The following is a 27,253-nucleotide window of genomic DNA, read 5'->3' on the forward strand; positions in this document are numbered from 1 at the left end:
TAATATGAGAGATGTTTGGAATAGCCGAGGTAAGTTAAACAACTAACCAGAAGACAGTATAGGGGGCGCTATATGAAGGCTTTGCCTTCAAAGACTTAGGATGACTCTTGCCATACAGGCCAGGTTCATTTCAGTTCCCTCTGCAGAGCAAAGCTGGGATGAGTCAGCAGAAACGTCAGGAAAATCAAGTTCATTTGTAAACACTCAATCTTTGAGGATAAAAGAACTCCTGTGGAAAGGTAGTGAGCTCCCCATCATGCCTGTCCCTTGACAGAGGCCACAGCATCAGCTGGGAAGGAAATCATTAAGACTTTGTGCATCACAGTGGGAGGTTGAACCAGGTCACCTCCAGGTTCCAACTGTGAAATGTATAGAAAGTTGGGGGCTTTTAAGTTAAAATGATAAGTTACAATTCGGTACATAACCTCTCGAGTGTCATACTCTGTTAGCCACAGCCCCTCAGAGCAGCTCACAGGGTAAAAGGGTAGGGTGGAAAGAATGCTGGGTCACAAGTTAGATAACAAATGTCAGGGCCTTGCTCCACCTACTGAACGTATGACCCTGGTCAGGTATATTTTACTCCTCATATGCTTAATTTCCTGCAACTTCAGTTTGAAGAAAAGTAGATACCATTGTTTTGAAAATTTTTTAAATATTATTTTGACTGTGCCTAAAAATCTTTTAAGCACCATTTATTTGAAAAATGGAATAAACAAAAGTTTTCCTGCCCCTAGCACTATGGCAGTGGTGAAATTGTTATATAAGAAGCCTTCTAGAAGATGACCTCTGCACATTTTCTGGACACTGTGGTATCAGCTTTGCTAATAGTCCTTTGCCTCACTGTATGTTGCTACAAAGTGAAGGTGTTGTCAGCAGTTTCTTTTCTTCTAAGTCTTTCCTATTCTGCACCAATGCAACTGGTTTCTGTGGTTCAGAACTGCCTCGTTGACTGGGATATCCTAGTTTCTTTAGGCCTACTGTATTCAAAGCAATAATAGTGAAACTCTACTGTAATTTATCATTCTCCTATGCAAAGCAAACATTTATAAAATGCAGCTACATTTCTGTCTTACCTACAGAAAATGTTCACCCTGCTTATATATTTTTGTAAGCCAATTTGTACTTCAAACATTACGTCATATTTTTCAGAAAGCAATAAATTAATTCATAAGTATTTGGAGTCTGCTTCGCAAGCCAATTCCATGTCATACCACTGCTCAGACACACGTCCCATGTTTTACAAGGAATTTTCCTCTAAGTTGTGATTGTAATGTCCTCTAATGGTACAGTAGATGTATAATCTCTAATATAGGCATATCTCCATACCTAGGCATCACTGTTCAAAGAGAAGCTGATTAGTATACTTGAGACAAAAATAGGCCATTCTAATCAAATGTTGGCATTGGTTCCTTTTATTTGAAAAAGATGGTAGTAGATTTACAAAAGTAATTCCCCTTTTACCCAAGTCTTAGTAATGAGAAACTAGACCTGAGAACACACTTAATCATCCTGTTACCCAACACCTGAGCCTCCGAGCCTCCCACTTGAAAGCACGGGGAAAATACACATCACACAATTCCAGGGAGAGCCTGGGCCTCTCTCTTAACATCCCACCAACAATCTGCTTCACACACTTAAGCACTACTCCACTTCATTTCAATAAAAATAGAGTTTAATTTGGTCTCAAAACAACTTGCTTTTTCCCAAGTATGGGGAAAAAGGGCTTGGGCTGTGGGATCAACTACCGCAATACATCTGGCTATTCAGGAATCAAGGGAGTTCACCATCACTCAAAGGTGGGGTGCAAATCTGTATTGCAGTTAATTAATTTAGACTTCATATGAACTGCTTGAACTACAAAGAAAGCTGGCCAGCTAGCTTCCAACAACCAAAGGATAAAGAAAGGAATGAAAAGGCTAAGAGACTTAGCAAACAAACTGTTGGCCATTTGAGAGTAATTGAAGGCTACCCAAAAATGGCCCCTTGATTGAAATCAATTAAAAGGAACCAACTGACCCGCTGATGAGTGAGAGCTTAAACATCCCACCTACTCAAGAATGGTCCAAATACAGTCCCAAAGCCCTGGAGGCCTCATGAATATTCTGAGAATTTAAAGTGCCTAAAGAAGGAGGGATGGGCGGAGGAGAGGGTCTGTGCTTCTAAATAATAGCAGCTCTCCTGTGGTTACCCTTAGCCTTCCAGGATTCGCTTTTCAAGCTCTTCATTGAAATTGCTCAGGTCTTTAACTGATCTCCCTTAAGGACTCAAAAGCCTTAAGCTAATTACACTTGGCTGAGATATGCTTGATGAGATGGGAAAAACATAAAGCTTTTGAAAGGGTGAAAATCTCAAACCATCTGCTGGTGGTGTTACTGAGAGAACAATAGGGGAAAAGGAAGAGGGCAGCTAGCCAGCGTGGAAAGGTACAGGATTTCTTTAATTACTAGGTCAATGAGATCGTTACTCCTTGGAATGTTGGGAAAGGCAGGACGCAAGCTTAGAGAGCTAGGCAACAACAACTGTGCTTGGTGAATAAGCAGAGCCAAAGATCAGCCACCAAAAGAAGACACGTTGTGAGGGAGAAAAGGAGAATTAGGCCAGCTGGGTTTAGAAAAGCATTTTTGATGAGAAATCACAGGTAGTTTATGGAAAGCAGAAATAAATGCTCCTAAGTTGGAATTAGGTTTCAGAACAACCTCTGTACTTTTTTTCTGATTATCTCTGGTCCTCAAAGGCAACCCCAGATGGAGCCCCGGTGAAGTGCGCTCTCTCTGATGTTGGTAAGCCAGTTGCTTCTGTTATACTTGGCAATCCAGGTGAACAGCCTGCATTTAGCTTTCAGATCAATGCCCCAGGTGTTGATTCAATATGGCAAACAGCTTATGTGTGTTGCTCTAAAGGCCCTGTTTGGCTTCTCCTTTTTTCTTTTCCTATTAAAATAAGCCCCTCAAATTCCGCTGAGAAAACATTGGATTTTGGAAGACAAACTGACTTAAATCAGATAGGGCTGCTAAAGCAGAGCTACTTTTTACTTTGTGTGGGGGAACTCCTGCGATTGAGCAAGCGTTATGCCCCCGATCCTATTTCCGCTCTTTTTTCAACCTTTGTGGAGAGAAGGCCATCTTCTTTCACATGACTCCTTCTCGTTTCTATGACTGAAGACGAGTAAGACTACGAAAATGATGGGGAAATTTTTATCTTCATTTTCCCCCCTTATATCCTGTTCATTAAAATGAGGAAAGAATGACGGTAAGGTATATGGATGTGCTCTGCTCAAGAATAGGCCGAGGCGGACATCCAGGCCTGCATGACTGAGTGAGTTTAGGGCGCAGGTGTATACACCACTTGTTACATAACCTGTTTAAGTTCATACTTGGCTCTGAGTCACTATTGTCCGTAAAAAGTATAACTGCCCTGCTGATGATGGACAGGCGCTCTTGCACTGGGGCCCAGAGAAAGAGAGAGTACTTACTGCAAGACGGAGAGATGGGAGCCATGGCTTGCACTCCTACCCAGAGAGAGAAAGAGTTAAGCTGCTAACACTGTTAAGGGAGAGCTGGTCTTGCAGGCCGGCCGTGCAGCTGTGTGTGGGAGTTGGCTGCTGACAGGGGCTGCGGAGCCGGAGCAAACAGCCGAGATAAAGGCAGAGAGTATAAGAGAGCTAGTGTGAGAGAGCTGCTGATAAGAGAGCTGCTAAATAAAATTACTTTTCACCTGCCTACAGCCCCGAGTGTTCTTTCAGCCATCTGCCCATCTACCCACTCCCATCGGACCTCAGGTGGGGCTGGAACCTCACCCTGAGCGTGACATTTGGAGTAGTCGTGGCCCTGGCCTAACAAGGACCCTTTGGTAGTATACATGATTTTGTATACACAACTCCAAAATATGCTGCTCAGAATGCACTTTGAGTACCCCAGGGCTGCTTTCCAATAAACAAACACAGTCCTTGGTTCTGTATTCTTCTAACCTAGGCATGCAGTCTCTGTGTTTCCTTGTCTGTATCACCTGCCCCTGTGGGAGAAATGCATTGTGCAATGAGCACAAAGAAGGCATGTGTGGGAAGAGAGGCTTATCAGTGGCTGATCTCTGACACACTGTGGGTTGGAGTCAGGAAGAGGTCCCCATCCTTACCACAGTTACCCTAATGCCCTGTGTCTCCGCTGCAGGTACTGGGGGTCCTGATGCTAAAGGAGCATCTCCTCCCACAGTGGCAGTTGTGAGCCAGCTGGTTTGGATAATGAGGGCTTTGCCAGTGGTTCTCAAGCTGTGTTCCTTGGACCACCAGTACCACCATCACCTGGGAACTCGTTAAAAATGCAAAATTTTGGCCGCGCATGGTGGCTCAAGCCCGCAATCCCAGCACTTTTGGAGGCCGAGGTGGGCAGATCATGAGGTCAGGCGTTCAGGACCAGCCTGGCCAACATGGTGAAACCGCGCCTCTGCTAAAAATACAAAAATTAGCCGGGCGTGGTGGTGCTCTCCTGTAATCCCAGCTACTCAGGAGGCTGAGGCAGGAGAACCGCTTGAACCCGAGAGGTGGAGTTTGCAGTGAGCCGAGATCACGCCACTGCACTCCAACCTGGGCAACAGAGTGAGACTCTGTCTCAAAAAAAAAAAAAGCAAAATTTTGCCTGCCATCTCCAGATCTATTGAACCAGAAACTTGAGGGATAGGGCACTGAAAGCCATGCGTTAACAAGGCTTCAGGTGATTTCATGCACATTCAACTTGGAAAGCCTCTGCCCTCACTTTGGGCTACACCTGGAGGAGCTAGGGTTACTGGCAGACCAAGCAGTATTAGGCAGCCTGTTGCCAGGAAGGTCTGGACCATGAGCCTCCAAACTCTGCTTCTTTGCTTTCTATTGTTTTCACTGTCTTGTCTCTAGGATATATAAATGTGAATTCCTGCGTATAACACAAGAGATGCGCGCGCGCGCACACACACACACACACACACGGTTCAAACTTTCATAAAGTCCTAATATTCTAATAGAGAAACCAAACCACAGCAATTATTGTATAAGAAATATACTTGAAGGGGAGCTCAGGAAGTTGTACTTTTAGCAAGTTCCTAGATGATGCTGAAGCTGCTGGTCCAAGGAACACATTTTAAGAACTTCCATCCAGATGAATCTGTTTTCACTACTGAGGGCTTAGCTTCCCCTCGAGGGTTGAGATTGTTTTTGTTTTTGTTTTTGTTTTTCTTATTTTGTGTTTGTTTGTGCTCCAGCCCCGAGTCCAGCGTCTTGTACATATTCATGCCGGATATGTTTTTAATTGATAAACATCATTGAAAGTGCAACTGAGGAGACTCAGAAGGAGGGTATTCTGTTTGCCTACCCCTCTGTCAATCATCTTTGCCTCATCACCAACCAAAATAAGACAGTGAGAAAGTCTAAGATTTTCAAAAGAAATGTTCTAAATTGGGTTGCAAAATACTAGAGTAGTGGTAGAGGTAATGTACTAGTTTCTAGTTGCTGCAGTAAATTACCACGAACTTAGTGGCTTCACATAAAGCAGACTGATTTTCTTACCGTTCTGGAGGCCAGATGTCTGAAATGGGTCTTCTTATGAGGCTAGCATCAAGGTGTCAGCTGAGCTATGTTCCTTCTTGAGGCTCAGGGAAGAATCTGTTTGATTACCTACTACGGTTTCTAGAGGCCACTTGTATTCCTTGTTTCATCGCCTCCTTCCACCATCTTCAAAGCGAGCAGCATAGCATCTTCAAATCTCAATCGCTCTCTTCTTGTCTCTCCTCTGCTTCTACCAACGCATCTCCTTCCCTGTCACTGACTCTCCTGCTTCCCTATTTGCTTATAGATATACTTGTGATTACACTGGGCTCACCTGGATACTCCAAGATATTGTTCTCTTCTCAAGCTCCCTAACTTAATTACATCAGCATTGTCTCTTTTCCTGTGTAATGTAGCACATGGACAGGTTCCTGGGATTAAGACAAGCACACCTTTGGGGGACCATTGTTCTGTCTACTCCAGGCAATTAAAAACAGTAACCCTTAATGTTCCCTTCAACCCCACATGTTATTTGGTGACTGGATTAAAATTTTTACTCCTTATTATAGGTGATAAAATAGTAAGATACCTTCTGGATATGTTCCTGCGTTGTTAGAGATAACTTTTTGAGATCTACTTACAGAATATCTCTTAAAGAGGTAGACTTTGGAGATATGAAATACATATATTTATGTATACACACACATATATACATACAGACACAGTATATTATATAACTATATTTACCTTGTCTAGTATTTATCTGATCTAATTACTAGATGTTATGCAAGTTTTGTTTTCTGATTGCATAAGGTTTTCTATAATATTTTGTTAATGGGAAAAATAGGGCAATGTAACAAAGTGTAAAATATTGGCTATATTAATTTTGAAAAGTACTCCCTTACATTGAAATTATATGACCATATCTTAATACATTATGAACCATGAACCTCTTAATCCTAAATATTTTTACTTTATGAACTGTGTTTGTAGGTTTATGAAACAAAAGAACAGACGAAGTAAATTAGGTTTAAAGTTTGAGGAACAAACTAAATATGACAAATGGAAAAAAAATTCCCCTTTGAAATTTTTCTTTCAGAAGAAATATCTATTTTTTCTCTTTTTCCTCATTTCTCTGCAGTCTCCAAAAACTAGGTTCAATTAAAAATGAAGGTTAATAAACTATGACAACATCTTTGAAAAATGAACTCGTGCTTCTGTGTAAAACAATTTAAATTCGAACAATGGGATGATATTATTGGTTAGAAACGTGACTGATTCATCTCAACAACATTTCCTTTGAAGTTTCACAGAGAAATAAAGCAATCACATACAATCAATTCAAACCCCTTGCTATTGTTCAAATGCTTGCCTCCCTTTTTCTCTTTTTTCTTAATCATTGCAGCAGATGTCATAAAATAAATGTAGTGAAACTTTCAAACAGCAAGTTCCCTAATTGTTTCCATCTTGATTGTAAAAACACATTGAAAGGTAAATCCTCATGGTGAAATAAATGAAAAAAATAATTAACATTCAAAGTACTCCTTATACCACCTGCTTTTTACGTACTGTGCTGAAATGAGGGCACCTGATGTATAAAGAGTAATGAAAAGAAATTGAGTTTCCTTCTGAAGCAGGGAGAAAAGTAGCACTTACATTTGAATCCAAATCAAAATGGATATATCTTTTGCAAAATCAGTGGGATCTGGAAGCTCTTGCACCTGATGTGAAGTGGTTAACTCTAATCCAAATGCAGTAAGTATGTCATCCAAAACTTATGACAGAATAGTTTTGGCTTTTCGCTTACTAAAATAAAGTCTTTTAATTAAACATTGAGCCTCTATTCCAACCACAGTATAAATGTACAAATTATATTTTGGGTTGACAATATTTTGTTTTTTACAAAAAATGTATACATGAACATCCTTATTATTACAATCACTATCTACTCCACATACATTATAGATTAGACTTGCACTTGTTACTTCTGTCACTGAAATGGTCTTTCTGTCTGAATGTTTATGATTAGGATCTTTAGTTCACAGTCATAATTCAAGTCTGACTTGTAGTATCCTAAGAGAAGGCAAAGATCAGTTCATGGGAAAGTAGGTATAACCCTCCCTTCTTTAAGTACTGTATGTACAGTGGCAAAAAAACTGTACTTAAAGGAAACTTAAACTTTTATTCTAAGATTGAAAGAGCCAAACAAAATGAGACTGACCAGATAAAGCCAAGTCAAAGTAAGGGAGTAGGCTTCTGAGTATAGGATTGTAGGGATTACTCCATTCCACTTCTGGCCTGAAATACTTGAGGCCCAAGGCATGCTGCTTTGGGGCCCCTTTAAAGGAGGCTGACATCAGAGGTCACCATTTTCTTCCAATCTATCAGGCTGGGGAGGGATGCAAACACAGCAAAGACTATGCTTACAGAAGGGTATGGCATTGTGAGAATAAATCCATGTTTCCATGGAAACATCTCAAGTGTATGCATGTATGTCTATGTGTGTTGACAAAGATTCATAATTTGAGAGTTATTGTATGAAATGAGGGAGTTCACATTCAGGGTAACATTGAGTTTTATATAAACAGACTGGGGCTCAGCAGTATTTTGCTATAAAGGGCCAGGTAGTAAATGTGCTAGGTTTTGCATGTTCTAAGAAAACTTTATTTATTTCATATAATCCCATATGAATTCTATACCCAATGCTGGCAGACTGCAATAACTGTAATAATTTTGGGTTCTTATTGACTTCAGTCTGTAAAATGACATGGAAAACACAGGAATCAATGATGAATCAAATCATTTGTCTGATTCTAGTTGGCAGTAAGTCTCCACACTCCTTGGCATGGCCAGAAAGGCCATGCATGCTCCCACTCTAACCCTGGGTTTTCACCCGTCACTTCTATTTTAATAATCCCACTTCACCATTCTAGCTTTTATTGACAGCTTGGGCTGCCAAAAGAGAGCAAGGGTGGCTAAACTTATACTAGACAAAATAGACTTTACCTAAAAAATAGTCACAAGAGACTAGAAAAGGTCATTGTAATAATAAAGGAATCAATTTATCAAGAAGATATACAATTGTATGTATTCACGCACCAAACATCAGAACATCTAAATATATAAAGCAAATACTAATAGAACTGAGAGGAGAAATAAACAGCAATAAAATAATAGTAGGGGACTTTAAAACTCCACTCTCAGTGATGGATAGATTACCCAGAAAGAAAATCAATAAAGAAACAAGAGATTTGAACAACACTATAGAGTGAATGAACCCAGCAGACACCTAACATTCCATTCAATAGTGGCAAAATACATATTCTTTTCAAGTACACACAGAACATTCCCTAGGATAGATCATATGTTAGGCCATAAAACAAATCTTAAGTTCATTGAAATCATGTCAAGTGACTTTTCTCATCACAAACGTATAAACTAAAAAACAATAACAGGAAGAATATTAGAAAATATTTCACAAATATTCACAAATATATGGAAATTAAATAACACAGTCCTGAACAACCAATAGGTCAAAAAAGAAATCACAAAATTAAAAGAATCTTGAGACAAACAAAAATAGAAACACAATATACCAAAACTTACAGGATGCAGCAAAAGCAGTTCCAAGAAGAAAACTTATAGTTATGAATGCCTACATTAAGAAAAAAGATATCAAATAACCTAACTTTACACTTAAAGGAACTAACAAAGGAACAAAGCACAAATTAGTAGAAGAAAACATAATAAAAAATTAGGACAGAAATCTCTAACCTCTCAAGAAATCTCTCATCTCTAATGAAATAGAGAATAGAAAAACAATAAAAAAGATGAATAAAAATGAGTTTTTTAAAAAAATTAACAAAATTTACAAACTTTTAGGCGACTAAAGAAAAAAGATGACTCAAATAAATAAAACTACAAATGAAACAGTGATGTCACAAGTGATACCAAAGAAATACAAAGGATCGTAAGGGACTACTATGAACAATTATAATGAACAAATTGGATAACATAAAAAAATGAATAAACTGCTAGAAGCATACAATCTAACATGACTGAATCATGAAGAAATAGAATATCTGAATAGACTAGTAATGAGTAAAGAGATTGAATCGGTAGTCAAAAAACCTCCCAATAAAGAAAAGCCCACAACCAGATTACTTCATTGGTGAATTCTACCAAACATTTAAAGAAGAATTAATGTCAATCTTACTTAAACTCTTCCAAACAAATTGAAGAGAAGGGAACACTTCCAAATTCATTTTATGAGGCCAGCATTATCTTGATACCAAAGCTAGATAGGAACACTACAAGAAATAAAAATTAAAGGCAAATATCCTTGATGAAAATAGATACAAAAAATTTCAACAAATTACTAGCAAATTCAACAGCAGTTTAGAAGGATGGAGGGATTTACATCTGGAATTCAAGGATGGTTCAACATATGGAAATCAATAAATCTGATATATCACATTAACAAAATGAAGGATAAAAATCATATGATCATCTGAATATATGCAGAAAAAGCATTTGAAAAAATTAACCACCCTTTCATGATTAAAAACAAAAACACAAAACTCAACAATTTGAGTATAGGAGGAATGTACTCCAACACAATAAAGGCCATATATGACAAGCCCACAGCTGTCATCATACTTAATGGTAAAAAGCTGAAGGCTTTTCCTCTAAGGTCAATAACAAGACAAAGATGCCCCTACTCACCACTTCTATGCAACATGGAACTAGAAGTCCTAAACAAAGCAATTAAACAAGACAAAGAAATAAAAGGCATTCAAATCAGAAAAGAAGCATTATGATTGTCTCTATTTGTAGATGATATAATCTTATTAAAAACCTTATAGACTCCAACAAAAAAGTGTTAAAACTAATAAATTCATTAAAGCTGCAGAATTCAAAATCAACATACAAAAATCAGGTGCATTTCGGCCAGGCGCGGTGGCTCAAGCCTGTAATCCCAGCACTTAGGGAGGCCGAGACGGGCGGATCACAAGGTCAGGAGATCGAGACCATCCTGGCTAACATGGTGAAACCCGTCTCTACTAAAAAAAAAAATACAAAAAAGTAGCCGGGCAAGGTGGCAGGCGCCTGTAGTCCCAGCTACTTGGGAGGCTGACGCAGGAGATTGGCATGAACCTGGGAGGTGGAGCTTGCAGTGAGCTGAGATCCGGCCACTGCACTCCAGCCTGGGTGACAGAGTGAGACTCCATCTCAAAAAAAAAAAAAAAAAAAAAAAAAAAATCAGGTGCATTTCTATGCACTAGCAATGAATATCTGAAAATGAAATAAAGAAAACTATACATTTATAGTAGCATCAAAAATAATAAAATACTTAGGAATATATTTAACCAAGGCAGTGAAACATCTGTATATGAAAACTGCAAAGCATTGATGGGAAAATGATTTAAGACACAAATAAGTGTAAAGGTATTCCATACCTATGAATCAAAAGAATTAACATTGTTAAAATGCCCAAATACCTAAAACAATCTACACATTCAATATAATCACTATCACAATTTCAAGGGCATTTTTCACATAAAATGAGAAAACAATCCTAACACTCATATGGAAATACAAAATATCCCAAATAGCCAAAGCTATTTTTTCTTTTTTGCTTCACACTTACTGACATCACACTTACTAATTTCAAACTACATTACAAAGCTATAGTAATCAAAACAGTATGGTACTGGCACAGCAACAGACACACAGACCAATAGAACAGAATTGAGAAGCCCAGAAATAAACCCATGCATACAAAGTCAACTAATACTTGACAAGGTAGTCAAGAACACAGAATGGCAAAAGGACAGTCTCTTTAATAAATGATGCTGGGAAAACTGGATACCCAGATAGAAAAGAATAAAATTATACTTCTGTCTTATACCACTCACAGAAATTAACTTGAAATAGATTAAAATCTTAAATGTAAGACCTGAAACTGTAAAACTCATATAGAAGACACAGGAAAAAAACTTCTTGATATTGGTTTTGGCAATGATTTTTTGGATATGACATCAAAAGCACAAGTGACAAACGCAAAAATAAATAAACAGATTTTCTAAATAAACTAAAAAGCTTCTGCACAGAAAAGGAAATAATCAACAAAGTGAAAAGGCAACATATAAAATGGGAGAAAATATTTGTAAACCATATATGTGATAAGGGGTTAATATCCCGAACATGTAAGAATTATAATAAAACAGATTATCTGATTTAAAAAAGAAAATCTGAATAGTCAAAAAATAAGTAAAGAGTTTGAGTCAGTAATCAAAAACCTCTCAACAAAGAAAAGTCCAGGACCAGATTAATTTGCTGGTGAATTATACCAAACATTTAAAGAAGAATTAATGCCAATCTTATTCAAACTCTTTAAAAAAATTGAAGAGAAGGGAAAACTTCCAAATTCACTTTATGAGGACAGCATTATGTTGATATCGAGACCTGAATAGACATTTTTCCAAAGAAGACTTATGAATGGCCAATAGGTATGAGATAAGGTGCTGAACATCACTAATCATCAGGGAACTGGAAATCAAAATCACAATTAGATATGACCTCACGCTTGTTGGGAAGACTTTTTTCAAAAAGGCAAGAAAGAGCTAACAAGTGTTGGTGAGGGTGTGGAATAAAGGGAACCTACACTGTTAACAGAAATGTAAATGAGTATGGCGTTATGGAAAATAGTATTGAGGTTCCTCAACAAATTAAAAATAGGATTACCAAACAATCCAGCCATCCCACTTCTGGCTAGATATCTGAAGGAAAGGAAACCAGTAGCTTGATGTCTGTACTCTCATGTTCATTGCAGCATTATTCATAATATCCAGGACACAGAAACAACCTAAGTGCCCATAGATGCATAAATAAATAGAGAAAAATGTGACACACACACATACACACACACACATATATCTCACATTTGTATACATAATATGTGTACAATGCAATATATATGTATAATGGAATATTACTCAGTCATAAAAAGAAGGAAATCCTGCCATTTGTGACAACATGGATGAAACTCGAGGGCATTATGCTGAGTGAAATAAGACAAAGACAAACACTGTGTGATCTCATTTATATGAGAAATCTTAAAAAGTTTAAAAAAAAAAAAAAGACTTCTATCCTGAGCTCTATGTTTAGAATGAGCCCAGCAGTGGCTTTGTCTGTCTTCCTCAGTTTTAGTGCTAGTGTCTATATAATTTCTGGCACATATAACATGTGCATTAGAAGCATTTGTTGAATGTATGAATAAAACCATTTATGACTTTCTTAGTTATGCAATGTGCGGTAGGGTAATGGTGGACTGATGTGCTACTAAAGATCCCCCTGTCAGTCATTAGAGTTAGCAGAAAAAAAAATAACTTTACTCAATTATATCACTTGTAATCACGTTTCCATTTTCTAGTTTCAGTGTAGTAGTTTTCATTGTGAAATAAATACTATATTTCCTAATATAAAGTACACTGCTTTCACATCTTAACATCTTTGAAATAGTGAATTGTTACAAAATTTTTGTTGGTCAGGACCTGATGATACAATTTATCATACCCATATGGACATTAGCATCAAAACCAAAAGTACTCAAACTTGCAGAATGAGTTTCAAAGACTTGGATTAAAATCTCTGAAAAATAATAAATATGGAGGGAATTGGTGAATCAGGAGTGTTTTAACAGCCTCTAAGTTGAAGCAAAAAAGAAAAAATAGGCTAACTCTACATGATAGCAAGACAGACTTAAGTCTTAAGAGACTTACAAGCCAATGAGTTTTAAATTCTTTATGAATTCTCTTAAATTCTGAACCATCAAAGATATTGGCAGAGGACAATATTGTATAATAAAAACAGATATTGATGACTTTGATTGAAAGTGATTTAGAAGTAGGACCCTGAATCTGATGAAGTTTTAGCAATACTGTAACTAATTCCTTTAGCCTAAAATTTTCTTTCTATGTATTCTCAAGGGTGATATATGAAAAAGTTCTACATCTTGTTCAAAGAGTTTTTTAAACATATAAAAATCCTAAATGATAAGAAATTATTGTGTCTTACTTTAATAAGCAAGATTTTGGAAAATTTATGAATATGTAAAATAATGGCACATCTTACAATTGAGGCATCTTAGAAGTACACCTTCATCTACAGTGTGTGTACAACTATATTAAATGTAGAATAGCAGTACTTGCCATAAAACAATAGCAAGTAAACTACAACCTCAGATGAAATTGGAAGCTACTGCCCTACTCTGATACTATCTTAGTATTTTGTCACTGTCTATCAAATATATCAAATAGTGAACAATAACAAATAAGTGAGGTGGTAAACAGGTAAAAAAGGGTAGTTTTAGGCTGGGCATGGTGGCTCACCCCTGTAATCTCAGCACTTTGGGAGGCCGAGGTGGGCGGATCACGAGGTCAAGAAATCAAGACCATCCTGGCCAACATGGTGAAACCCCGTCTCTACTGAAAATACAAAAATTAGCCAGGCGTGGTTGCAGGCACCTGTAGTTCCAGCTACTTGGGAGGCTGAGGCAGGAGAATTGCTTGAATCCGGGAGGTAGAGGTTGCAGTGGACTGAGATCGCGCCACTGCACTCCAGCCTGCCAAAAGAGCAAGACTCTGTCTCAAAAAAAAAAAAAAAAAAAAAGGCAGTTTTGCCTTCAGTATACTGTCAAGAAAAATTGTCTAAGACTTGACAATGGATAAAAGAGATCCTTGGGTATCACTGTGGTGGAAGGTTCAGTGTTGCCCTCCAGACTATCTGGGATTATCTGGTTCTATGAGGGTGTATTCTTTTCTATTCACTAGACTATTTTACACATCTGTAGAGGTAGAAGGTAACATGTAGAAAACTTGAAGTAATGAAAATGAGATTTGTTCATATCAATGAAAATGAATTTTGTCTGATAGAAAGAAAGGATATGTTGTATTGTCCTGTACGATATTAGCCAGTTTGGAAATTTTCAGTGCTCCTGAATTGTGTGTGTTTGTATGGATATATTCAGTGTTTCTGAATGTGTGTATTATGGATCCATGTGTATATCCATATAGCCATAATTCATAACCAATATACAGTCATGCATTGCTTAAGATGAAGATACATTCTGAGAAATACGTTGCTAGGTGATTTCATCATGCAAACATCATAGAGTGTACTTACACAAACCTCGATGGTATAGCCTACCACATACCAAGATTATATGGTATAGTCTATTGCTCTTAGATTATAAACCTGTACAGCATGTTACTGTGCTGAAGACTGTAGATAATTATAACACAATGGTAAGTATTTATATCTAAACATATCTAAACATAGAAAAGGTACAGTAAAAATGTAGTATCCATGATCTTATGGGACCACCGTGACATATATGGTCTGTTATTGACAAAAAGGCATTGCATAGATAATAGATGGATTTCACACACACACACACACACACACAGACACATACACACACAGACACACACACACACACACTCTCTTCAAATTCTCTTTTGAACCAGTTTTAACATCTTAATGATTCCCTTACTAGTTAATCATTTAAATAAAATATTTTACTTGTATTGATTTTATAGTTGTATGACAGTCAAATTTTATCTTTTTGAAAATTTCAATTTAGCATTATATAATGCCTTTGGGAAGAAGTTAAATATAAGGAACAAATGTTAATAATTATACTCACTATCTTTAGAGAAGGTTAATTTTTTTGAAGTATTTCAGGATAATATATGTAAAACAATATTATGTTTAGATGCAAGTACATGTTAACCTTTTTATCAGTTGTGAAAAAAATCCAGGTACTTTATGCACAGAGAGTTGTAGAGCTCTAGTTCGGCGGAGAGGAATAAGTTCAACATTTAAAGACAGAATTCCACTTATGCAAGTGATCTTTTATTTTTGCAAATTACTTTCATAAGCCATGTGGTTTGATAAGCCACATGGTTGTAGAATCATATAACTCAGGGCAAGACCAGAAGGACATAGGCATGATACAAAGTTAAACTGTAAATGAAACTGGAGTGTTAAGAAGGGCAAGAAATCAGGAAGACAAAGGGTGATACAGGATGTAGCTGGATGCTGGAGACTTACAAGAGATGGTCTCTGAAAATTCCCCACATGGACATGCACAAGTTAATAACAAGTTTTGATGCTAACATTCACTTAAACCCACACACATCCTTGAGTTTGTGGTACTGCACGGAGTGAAGGGATGAGAGGTGGTAGTGGTGTCTGAGTGGGAGCCATAGTGAGAACTAGAGACAGCTTAGGATAAAAAGGAAAGGCAAAGGCTGAAGTGAGAAGTCACCAGAGGCAGGAGCTTGGAGCCTGAGAGTAGAAGAAATAAACCTGACAGCAAAGAATTCTCAGAGATATTGGAAGGGATCATAGATTTCTCCTAACATGAAAAATGGAGGTTCGGGGCAATATTTTTCTAAATCTTTAAAGACAAGATGATTGCAGCAAGCTAGAGGATTTAAACAAATTCAAGAGGCCTGCATAACTTTCTTACTGGGTAGATACATGTGAACTTTATACATGTATAATCTAACTTTACAGACGTACACATGCATATATGCTATCCACACCAACATTATTATTGTAGCAGTGAATATACCGTTTATTCTTCTATATTTTTTAACTTTAAAATTATAGGTCAGTTATGCAGCATAATTTGAACGAACTGGTTCTGTATGTTTACATTGCATAGATAGAGACATGTAGAAAACCTAAGCAATTTAGCTTAAAACTTTATAATTTTTATGTTCAAGATACTTAACCAATATGAGGAATTTCATTAGACACTAAAATATTCATAAAACCCAAAGACCAACATTTTTAATTTAACGGATATCCTAAAACATAATTTTGGTTGTTGAATTCCAGATTCAAAATGTTATTAAAAAAGAAGAAAACAAATGATAAAACTGCCCTAGAAAACTAAATAATGGTGCTACTACTATGAATAATAGGGCATTACTAAACTTGATTTCATTTGAAAAGAGATACAAAGACTTTCTGAAAGTAGAATGTTCCAGTAAGTTTGTTACTCAAGATGCAAGTGTATACAGTATTTTGCATGAATCAAAAATATGCCTGAGCAATGACTCTTTATAGCCAAGAACACAGCTTGTGTATGAAGGCCCAAGTGTTAGGTATTCTATTCCCAGGGACATGTCCATTGTGCTATCGTGTAATACGCAGGTATTCTGTGTATGGCAACATTGCTAGTGCAAGGTCTGCTTTTCAAGGAGAAAAGAAAGGGCTCTGCTAGCGATGTAAGAATCCTATGAGAAATGGAAAACACCAAGGGCTATACAGGGGTGCTTTGTAGATGAGATAAACCTCTAATGGATTTGACTGGTAGAAGCAGAAGAGAAAGTTGCTCACTTGCTATGTGTTCACTGAAAGATGAAATCGTAGCCAGAGGAGTTGCAAAAAAGGATGTTTCCCACATGGACTGAGAAAGATGGTGATGGAAATCCAGCTTGGTTCTGAGCAGAGTTTCTGTGTAAACCCACCTTGAGCTAAAAGGCATTCCCCTCCCCCTTTAAAGTATCTTCAGGGAGTAATTAGCTGTCCAATCACTGGTAAGCCCTAATATATTTGGGTGATTTTTTTTTTTTTTGCCTGGCCTAGGGTGCCTCTATATTTTTATCAATAGGGTACAATAACTAAAACTGAGGAAAACCTATGATTTCAGCTTTCAGCATGACTGACCATTGGCTCCCATGCCATCGCTCTTGTTTCATCAAGAATGTGGTCCTTCAGAGTTGGCCTTCTAAGAAAATTTATAAAACTGGAGAACCTTATAACTGCAATTTTGAGTTCATGCCCCTCATTATTACCCTAGAGACTGGGATTCTTCAAAGTTTAAGCATTGCCAGGAATCACACAGCCAGGGCTAGAAGCCGTGGCTGTGTGTACACTATGTCTCAAGGTCATGCTGGTCAGACCACGCTTGGTTCAAAACATGAACCTAAGGGCATGATACTTTACACTTGTCACTGGCTTGTGCTTAACTCTTTACTTGCATGCCTGCCCATATGCATCTTTTTCTAAGAAAACATTAAACCATAATATACTTTAAGTCTCTGTCAACATTTTGTTCAATCTTGGGTAAACAGACAAAGGATTACTATTCTACGCTACACTTATTAATTGATATGAAAAATTATTGGGACCAAATGTATTCATTCTGTGTAACACTTAGAGAAAAAAAATCCAATATATATCATAAACATACATGAAAATTTTGTGAAATAACAACACAGTGTGGATATAGTTAAGATTTTATGTCAAATATTTCTAAATTCACCTAAATAACAAATATAAAAAAGATGTTTTAATGCTGACTTTGTATTTTATACTAAAACATGAGATCCTTTTCAGAGAAGATCTTCTATAATATTACTTTCCTATTTAGTTATTAACCTAAATGATGTTATTCCACTGGATTTCATATGTGTTGCAGGTCCTGCTGGGAAATCATAAAACTGGGCTCATTTAGGAAGAGGCAATGTGGCTGTATCAGAAAAGCTGCCATATGTGAAACCTCACTTTATGCCTGTTGAAATTTTTCTATTTCAGGTCTCCCAGGGACGTGTCCATTGTGCTATTGTGTAATTTTATCAGCATGAACTTCTGCTGAATATTTTTCCTTCTTTTCAAAATCCATATTTTAGTAGAGCTAACTTCGAAACTTAATGTTGCAACATCTGTGCCCATACACCTGGGAGCCATAGAAGATGTATCCTGAAGATTATCTACATTTTCTAATCTTATAAAATGCTACAAAAAGAGAGAAAAAGGTTATATATTTTTCCCGGTCTGGATTTTTTTTTTAAGGAATCACTTTCTGCCTCCTTAAAAGGATTCTTACAATAAAGGAGAACGAATACTTCTAAAGCTATAAAGAATATCTTTACAAATATAATAAAATATTCATTTGTTTTGTTTACAGATAATTCTTAATACATATGTACAGCTTTCCATTAAGATACTATTTTGTGAATACAAAATCTGGAGCTATAGTCTCGAAATGTTTTCAAACAAGACTTTTTAATAACTAAATAAAAAGAAAGTAAAAAAATTGCTACTTTGAGTTTATTTACTACTTTTCTTTTGTGGATCTATCAACAGCTCAATGGTTTCTTTTTTAATAAAATAGAAGTTATGGTTTTATTTATTTCTCAAATGCAAGATTGAGATACTGACAAACAAAGTGTTTATGAATGGAGAGAAATGCCTTCCACCTGGCTTCCTTCTATTAGTTGTTTTATCTCTTTAGAATAAAATATGTGGCAATGTAAAGAGTTTAGAGCACATCAAAACTGCCTGCCTGAGATGGTGCTGCCAATCAAATGGGTAGAACCAGTTGTTGTTGAAGGATAATGTAGAATATGTGATTTTCAACAGATTCAAAATAGTGAAGAAGGATGATGAATGGACTTAGGGAAATCACATGTGGATTTTCTTGACTTTATCATCAATGTATCAAATTATGATAAATACTAAATACTTATGGAGTGCATTCTATGTGTCACACATTGTTTTAATTGCTTTGCACATTTTACTCATTACATTTTCACCATAAATATATGTGACGGGTACTTTTGCCATCGTCATCTTACAGATGAAGAACCTGAAGCAGGTAGGTTAAGTAACTTGTCCAAAGTCACCCAGCTTATCAATGGTGGAGCAGAGCTACTGCAGAGCACCATGAGTCTACATTGCCTCCTTTCCTGTGAGTACTTTTCACATAGGGAACAAAATAGCTTTTCACTCTTACTTCGATGCAAAGTATAAGATGACAAATAGTTTTTTAAAATATGTTTTTAAAAATATTTCTATCTTCACTCCAATCTATTGGCTTCTTGACCTGAATGCTGCCTTAATATTTACTGAGTGTTCATTCCTCTTGAGTTTTCAGAAATCATTATAATGCTCACTTATTTTTTAAAACAGTATAAAATTATTTCAAATTTAAATACCAGAAATATTCAAGGCAGGGCCAAGTGAAATATCTATGATAAAGATGGGAGAGAAAATGTGTTTAATTCAAGACTACCAGCATTGGTAATCATGTTACAGTGAAAAGTCAAATTTTAACAAAGAAATTCAACCTCATAGTTGCTAAAAGCAAGGAGCAGAATTTCACCTTGCTTTTTTCCCACATGCTATTCCACCATTATCAGAAAAAGATTGGCATATTTACAAGGAAGAGAGGAAAGGAGGGTATTTACTTCTTCAGTCATCAGAGTAGTGTTCAATGCTTGGGAAGGCTCTGGGAGAAGGGAAACATGTCAATGTGTGCTGAATGCCAGCTTTTTTCTTATAGGTCAAGTCAAAAAGAGGAAAACGTACAGCTGTTCGATGTTCCTCTTTACCATTTGCATTTCTTGAAATGCAATAAACAAAGCAAACAATTTCTGCTAGAGAGAAATTGAGCTAACATGCACAGCATTGTCTATTTTACATTTTAAAACTGCAATTGAAGAGAGCAATACCATGTATCTGATTCTGAGTAAGGGTTGTATCAATTCTCAGTTATCAATATTAGACATGAAATAACTTCAAATATACCCTTTATTTGACTTGACAGGAATGTGGAGTCGTGAGTCTGAACTACGATTTGCAACAGAGAAAAGTTTATTAGAGGCATAGACATAGAAGAATGTCACACTGTAAATGCAGTCAAAATTTTAAAAGTGTCAAAATCTCTAACATGGTTTAGCAATTAAACTGTGTCAATGCCCTTGCCAAGAAGAGTTCATAATTTGGAAGCTGTAGTTGCTATTGACCTGATTTTACAATTGAGATCATGTCTGAGTTTTAATTTGGAAACAAAATTGATCACTGTGTTCTTTAAACAAGACCTGTCAAGTTATTACTCTGCAACTGCTTTGAAAATACATATTTATTTAAGAGCAGTATGATTTAGGATATACTGTAACAAAAATTATTTCATGAGCTTCTTTTAAGAGATTGCTTTATATTTAAACATTGAATTCTTTAAGTTCTTCAATTAATCCTGAATTACTCAGAATAATTTTTTAACATCTATTTTTAAAAATATTTCTATCTTCACTCCAATACGTTGGCTTCTTGCCCTGCATGCTGCCTTAATATTTACGGAGTATTCATTCCTCTTGAGTTTTCAGAAATCATTATAATGCTACTTATTTTTTAAAACAGTATTCAATATGATTGCATCCTAATATTAGCAAACAAACTTGCAATTTAGGTTCATATAACTTGCTTCTTCTACATAAATTGTTTCTTTCATCACTACTATACGAAGGAAGACAGATGAAATCCATACAAAAAGGTCAGTCTATTTGCTTTAAAGCCATTTCAGACTTTTTATGAACTTTATCCCTCTAGCCCATAATTTTGATTTCTTATAGGCTTTCTCAATACTGTAATTTTAAAAATTTAAATTGAATCTAAATGAATAACAAAAACATCCTTATGCTATACGTAGTTGCTGTAAGTCTTCCAAGTATCTTATTTTGCTACTTCTAGATTTTATTCCACTTTCAAAAGGAGATTTGGGGTTAAGAAAATGTTCATTTTCCCCCTTTACAAATTGTAATTGCATGAGAATAAATTGATAGTTGGATTCTAGGCAGGAATCCACAGAAACTTTCTATTCTTGATGGGTTAATTTAAGAGCAGTCCTACCTTTTTCATCTTCTTTTTCTTCTTGGTCATCTGTTAATGGAATCACTTCTGGTTTCTCCACAATCACTGCATCTTCTTGGTTTGATGCAAGTTCTAAAAAGAGACAGACAGACACTCAGGGATGTCTTAGTTGGAATCATCGAGAGAATACAGAGACTATGGCATAGAAAGTTAGAGTTCTTTCTTCCCCCTTCAAGTTTCAATAGGTACACCAAGTTGAGCACTGTTGTTATCCTCCAGTAATCATTGCTTAAAACACACACACATGCCACTCACACACACAGGTATATACAGAAGTCATGGTTCACAATTTCATATCATTCTAAGATAACAATATATTTTGGTTTCAGTACCTTCTGTTTCCATATATGAGCTCTGGGATTCTGTTTCAATTTTTATTTCATTCTTCGTTGAATCATTCTCTTGTCCTGTCAAAACAGTGATTGAAAAATAAAAGAAACGTGATATGCATGACCACAGCTTTATTCCTGATCTTCAGAAACCATGCTTTAATCGTGCATGGAGAGATAGAGAACAGTTTTGAAACCAAAGTGGAGGGCAAAGATACAATTTTTCTAATCGTCAGATTTATATCAATTATTTTCTGAGAAATATCCTGATAATTTAGGAAAAAATCTTTTTTTTTGTTTTGGAAACTGATTTGAAACTGCCATACTTATATAGCTTATCAATGCACAGGATGTGGATAGAGGACACAACCTGGAAATTTTCAAATTTTACAATAATTTCTGGGCTGTATGGGTTAACTACATTTAATTTCCTTTTAAGATACAAATGTTTCCCATAGTGAGGATTCCTAGAAAATGAAAACACTACTTGCACTTTCATTTTTCCATCAACAGAGCATAAAAAACTTGAGTCATGTGGGCACAGGGAACTGGGGGGATAACAGCTCAGCCATTCTCTTAAGACACATACTAAATACAGCGAAGGTCAGGAGAGAATTCAGCCAACTCTTGATTACTCTTAGGTTGATTATCTAGTAATGGTTTTTCTTCCTCACCCCTTGGCTTCTCCTCCTACCCTCCCCTGTAGAGTTTAAAACATTTAAGTGCTCATTAAGAGAGGAAATTGAAATCTGTCCATTTTGCCTCAGGCTAATGAAAGATTTTGTGCTGAGGATATTTAACTATGGAAATTTTTTTTTAAAATTCTAGAGCAAAGCAGATTGAGAGGAGCGTGGACTCTTTGCCTGAGTCCATCCCTGTGGTGGCATTACGGTTTCAACTTGTCTCTACTTCTTCCTATAAGAGGATTATATTTCCCTGTCTGTGACAATGTGACATGCAGTGGCCCTTGTGGGGCAAGTGTATGTTCCCACCACATTGACACAGGTCTGTTCATGTGACTTGTTTAGGAAATGGCACTGGAACAGACATCATGTGTACTGCAACCAAGCAGAAGGCTTCAGATCCATTGTATGTTGCCTGCAACTCTTTTGTTCCTAATAGACCATGTTCCTTCATCTAGATCCTGAAGGGAAAGCATGTGGAACACAGTCAAACAGGGCTAAAAAGAGACACAATCAGCCTTTGTTGTTGAGCCCCCCAATGGGATTTTTGGGGTTATTTGTTACTGCAGCAAAGCTGACTTATATAACTCCTCATCTTAGAGTTTCCTCTATGATACAATTATTTTTAAACTGCCCATGATACTACGTCCCCTTGATTCATTCTCCGCTAGCAGGACCCAGATAAGGGAAAAATCATGCCTTTTGTGTGATATCCACTCCTCCTGAGCTCAGTTTTAATCAAAAGGATCCAATAAAATAATTAAAACTAAAGCATGTTTATCTATTTGATCATTGAATATAAAAACCTCAAGCGGTTTTTGATGATTTTTTTCATCACTCCTGAAGTTCAATGAAATGCCATCTTCATGGTTCTGCAAAATATTTCGGTTTTCCCACTTTCTAGCCTCCTGCCTTCTTTCGTCATTTAGGGATATATCATCTGTCTCTTGAATCTTTCATTTTCTTCTCCTATATTCTATTTTGTGATTTGATTGCAGAAAGGCCTTTTAAAATTTGAACTTGATCAAGACCTTTCCACTTTTGAAAAGCCCGTTCATCCTCATTCTTTCCCACTGCCACTCAAAGTTGTAAGGTTAGTTGAGAGAAAGGACGAGAGAGAGAGAGAGAGAGAAAGAGAGAGACACCGAAGGTCAGGCGAGTAAGTTTATTAGCCTGCCCGGCTGCCCCACCAGTCAGAGGAGGCAGCCTTCGGCTTACAAAATGAGGGGTTTATATGGTGGAGACAGACCCTGGGGTTGTTTGTTAACTTTACCACATATCATCTCGTGACCAGTTTACAATATAGGAACTTACAAGAGCATGTAACTTAGGTTTATCCACGTTTCTCACGACCTCCCCCATGCCACCCGGAGGGCTGTAAGTAAGTCTGGTTACCTTGCTTAGTGCCTAGATAAGGGTCTAGGAATGCAGTTGCAGAGTATTCGGGGTAAGTTTCAGCTGCATTGTTCAGGGTGGGGGTGGCAGACCTGGGGCAGCTTGTCCCTAACAAAAGTATGGTCCATGGACAAGCAACATTGGAATTACCCGAGAGCTTTTCAAAAATGCAGAATTTCAGTATCGGAGCTTGCATTGTATAACAAGATGTCCATGTGATTTGCATGCAAGTTAAAGCTTGAGAAGCACTGGCCTAGAAGATGTAAGTAAATCTGCAAATTATTGATCCCCATAAAAAATGCCAGACTGTCCCTAGATACTTCACACGTATTATCTCTAATCATCACATTACCCCTGTAAAGTAAGTCCTGTGATCTCAGTTCTGCTTTCAAAAATCATAACCAGCTCTACCTGACTACAATCCCTCTTTTCTTTTTGTTTTGCCTGGAAATGTCTTTATTTTGCTTTTTGGCTTTTAAAATTGAGATCTACTTGCATACAGTAAAATGTACAAACCTTAACTGTACATCTTTATGATGCTTTAGATATATACACACGAATTTTCCTGTGTAATTACCATTCAGATCAAAAACGATTCTCATACCAGTGGCTTCCTCCTGTTCATACGCCCACCAGGTAACAGTGTGGTGTGTTTTAGAAATTCATTTAAATGTGACATGCACCATATGCTCTTTTGTATTTTAGGTTTTTTTATAACTGTTGTCTGTGAAATTAATTCCAGTTGCTGTGTGCATCAATTGTTCATTCTTTTTCATTGATATATACTATTCTACTGTCTGCATATACTACGTCATATGAGTGTTGAATTGTTTTCAATTTGGTGCTGTTATGAATAACACTGCTAAAATAAAACTGCTTGAATGTTTCTTTTGGCAACATATTTTAATGGACTCATATTCCTTGGGTATAAACCAAGTGACAGAGAACAAGTAGGTTATATAAGAGAGAATATATATGTTTAGCTTTACTAGATCCTGCAAAACAGTGTTCTAAAGAATTTGTTCTGTTTTACACTTCCACCAGAAATATATAAGGATTCCATCTGCATCCTTTATTCTTTTGATTATGTCATGCTACTATGGGCCACAAAATATGCAGCAGAAAGCAATTTAAAATCTTTCACCTCAACCCAGTTTCTACCCTTATCACCTTTGGATACTATATAGAATGATGATGACTGAACTATTGGTTATTCATTCTACAATGTATTGAGTGCCACCAGTGGTAAATATGCCTGCTGCTGGAGTAGATCTTAAGTAAGACAGATACAGTGCTTGTCCTCAAAAAGCATACAGTTGCTGGAACCAAGCATTATATGTGAAAAAAATTTCTTTCTATTAAGATATAAAACAATTTCCACTTTCTGAGGAAAAAATCACTTCGAGCAGATTTTCGGATTATGGGAAACTGTGTTGAATAAAGACTATATTAGACAACAAAATGAAGGCTGAAATACTCTCAGTAAATTAAATGAAGCCAGGACATTTAACAAGGATTCATGTAAAAATTCTAAAATCGAGTTTATAAAATCAGTCTCAAGAACTGGGATGGGGGGACTTCAACCCCATTTCTGATAAAACTAGGGCCACGGGTTTTGCATTTCAGATCTGCTACAGATAAGTCTGGACCACAGAATGACTGCATGGAGAGAAGGATTCTGTTACAGAAAGTAAAGGCAATATCTTTAATTAATCTCCTGCAATGTCTTGCTTGGAGAGCCATTTCCCGCTATGCAAACAAAGAATGTACTTAAAAATTAAAACATAATATAATTATGCTGAGGGAAAATACTTTTGTAAAAGATATATTCAGAAAAACAAAAACTATAGAAAGTGTCTTTGTATTTACCTGAAATGTAAGAATTGGTGGGTAAGGAAATGAGAAGATTGAATGAATAGAAAATGGATGGAGACATTAAGAAACAAATAAATGTTTTAGATATCAAACTCGAGTTCACTAAGAAAGCAAGGGTAGTGAGCAAAAGGAAACATGAAATGATGATAGATATAGAAAATAGAAAATAGCAATGAATTTCTAATTTAAGGATTACAGAAAGTCTAAACAGCAACATTTCATCAATCCGAAGGCAACCACTAAGTGACATATTATGAGGTTTAAAAAGATTTTAGAAGGTAAAATGCAATTTCACTTTTTTAAACTACATACACAGGACATGTGTCCTTACACACATTTATATTATCTGGGGCAAAAACTGAAAGGCTATATCTCAAATGTGGTTGTTGAGATTTAAATTCATAGGATTTTGATTTTGCTAACTGCATTTTATAACAATTGCATATTATATAATTTAATAATTATAATGAAACGATTTCAAAAATAGGGAAAAATAATGAGTGATAGCTTAGAAGAAAAAATTCTAGCTAAAACATATGTGTGTGTGAGTTAGGTGTCTAACCAAATTTAACTACTTTTTCTCAGTCTCTACTTGCACTCTAGAAACATTTGAGGCTGGGCGCGGTGGCTCAAGCCTGTAATCCCAGCACTTTGGGAGGCCGAGACGGGCGGATCACGAGGTCAGGAGTTCGAGACCATCCTGGCTAACACGGTGAAACCCCGTCTCTACTAAAAAATACAAAAAACTAGCCGGGCGAGGTGGCGGGTGCCTGTAGGCCCAGCTACTCGGGAGGCTGAGGCAGGAGAATGGCGTGAACCCGGGAGGCGGAGCTTGCGGTGAGCTGAGATCCGGCCACTGCACTCCAGCCTGGGCGACAGAGCGAGACTCTGTCTCAAAAAAAAAAAAAAAAAAAAAAAAAAAAAGAAAAGAAACATTTGAGAAACAAAACTTTTAAGCAATTCTTGTTTCTGCTTAATGTCTCTCTTTTCTGTCTTTGGGCCAAATCACCTATCTTTCCCTGTGCTCTCTATATACCAACCTAATCATCATTTTCTAAATATATTACTTTATTTCTTGCCTTTGTACTTACTTAGCACATGTTCCCAATGGCTGAAATACCCTTTTTCTTCCTTTCCTATATGGAAAATTATCCTCATCTTTCACAGCTAAACTAGCAACTTAGTTTTTTTGTATAGCATTCTCGGAATCACTAGGCAGAATTAATCATTTCCATATCTTTGCTTGTTGAGTTCTTTTGCCCATTCATCTATTTAGTATTATCCTGATCATACCGTGATGTAGTTGTGTCTGTGTTTGTCTCTGTTATCAGATTAAGAGAGAAATTTTGTTTTATTTATATTTTCCTTCCCAGCAGCTATTTAATACGAAGTCATCAATCAATGTCTATTTCACTGGACCTCTATTAGAGTACTCATCAAGGTCTGTAAATAGTCATTAAGGACTATAACTTACTTTCTCTTGCATCCTTTAACAACAAGGTAGAGTCCCCTATGCTACTGAGCACTCTACACATTATATTTGTTGCAGATAACCCTGGAATGGGAATAAAGACAACTGGATGTTTTAGGCAAATCACAACATTTTTGGCCTTTAATTTCATCATCTACTGAAAAGAAAAAAGGCTGTGGAACTAGGTAATCTCCTAGGTTCATGGCTATGTCTTCAGATGAAGTTTCCAGTCACATTGACGTTTGTTTATTGGGTG

At 36.6% G+C, this 27,253-nt stretch overlaps 1 protein-coding gene across 4 annotated transcripts in view; it reads right to left on the reverse strand.

Annotated features, from left to right (window-relative positions):
* MACROD2 (mono-ADP ribosylhydrolase 2) overlaps positions 1-27,253 on the reverse strand; it is a 2,066,868-nt gene that overhangs the window by 45,834 nt on the left and 1,993,781 nt on the right. For all 4 annotated transcript variants that reach the window (XM_028828674.2, XM_015149520.3, XM_028828673.2 and 1 more), the window contains 2 exons: positions 21,577-21,651; positions 21,224-21,316 (listed from right to left, as the gene is read on the reverse strand). In XM_028828674.2, coding sequence (XP_028684507.2) covers positions 21,224-21,316; positions 21,577-21,651 — 168 coding nt within the window. The remainder of the gene's footprint in view (positions 1-21,223; positions 21,317-21,576; positions 21,652-27,253) is intronic.

This window comes from Macaca mulatta, chromosome 10 (genome assembly GCF_049350105.2).
Source record: "Macaca mulatta isolate MMU2019108-1 chromosome 10, T2T-MMU8v2.0, whole genome shotgun sequence".
Classification (NCBI taxonomy): Eukaryota; Metazoa; Chordata; class Mammalia; order Primates; family Cercopithecidae; genus Macaca; species Macaca mulatta.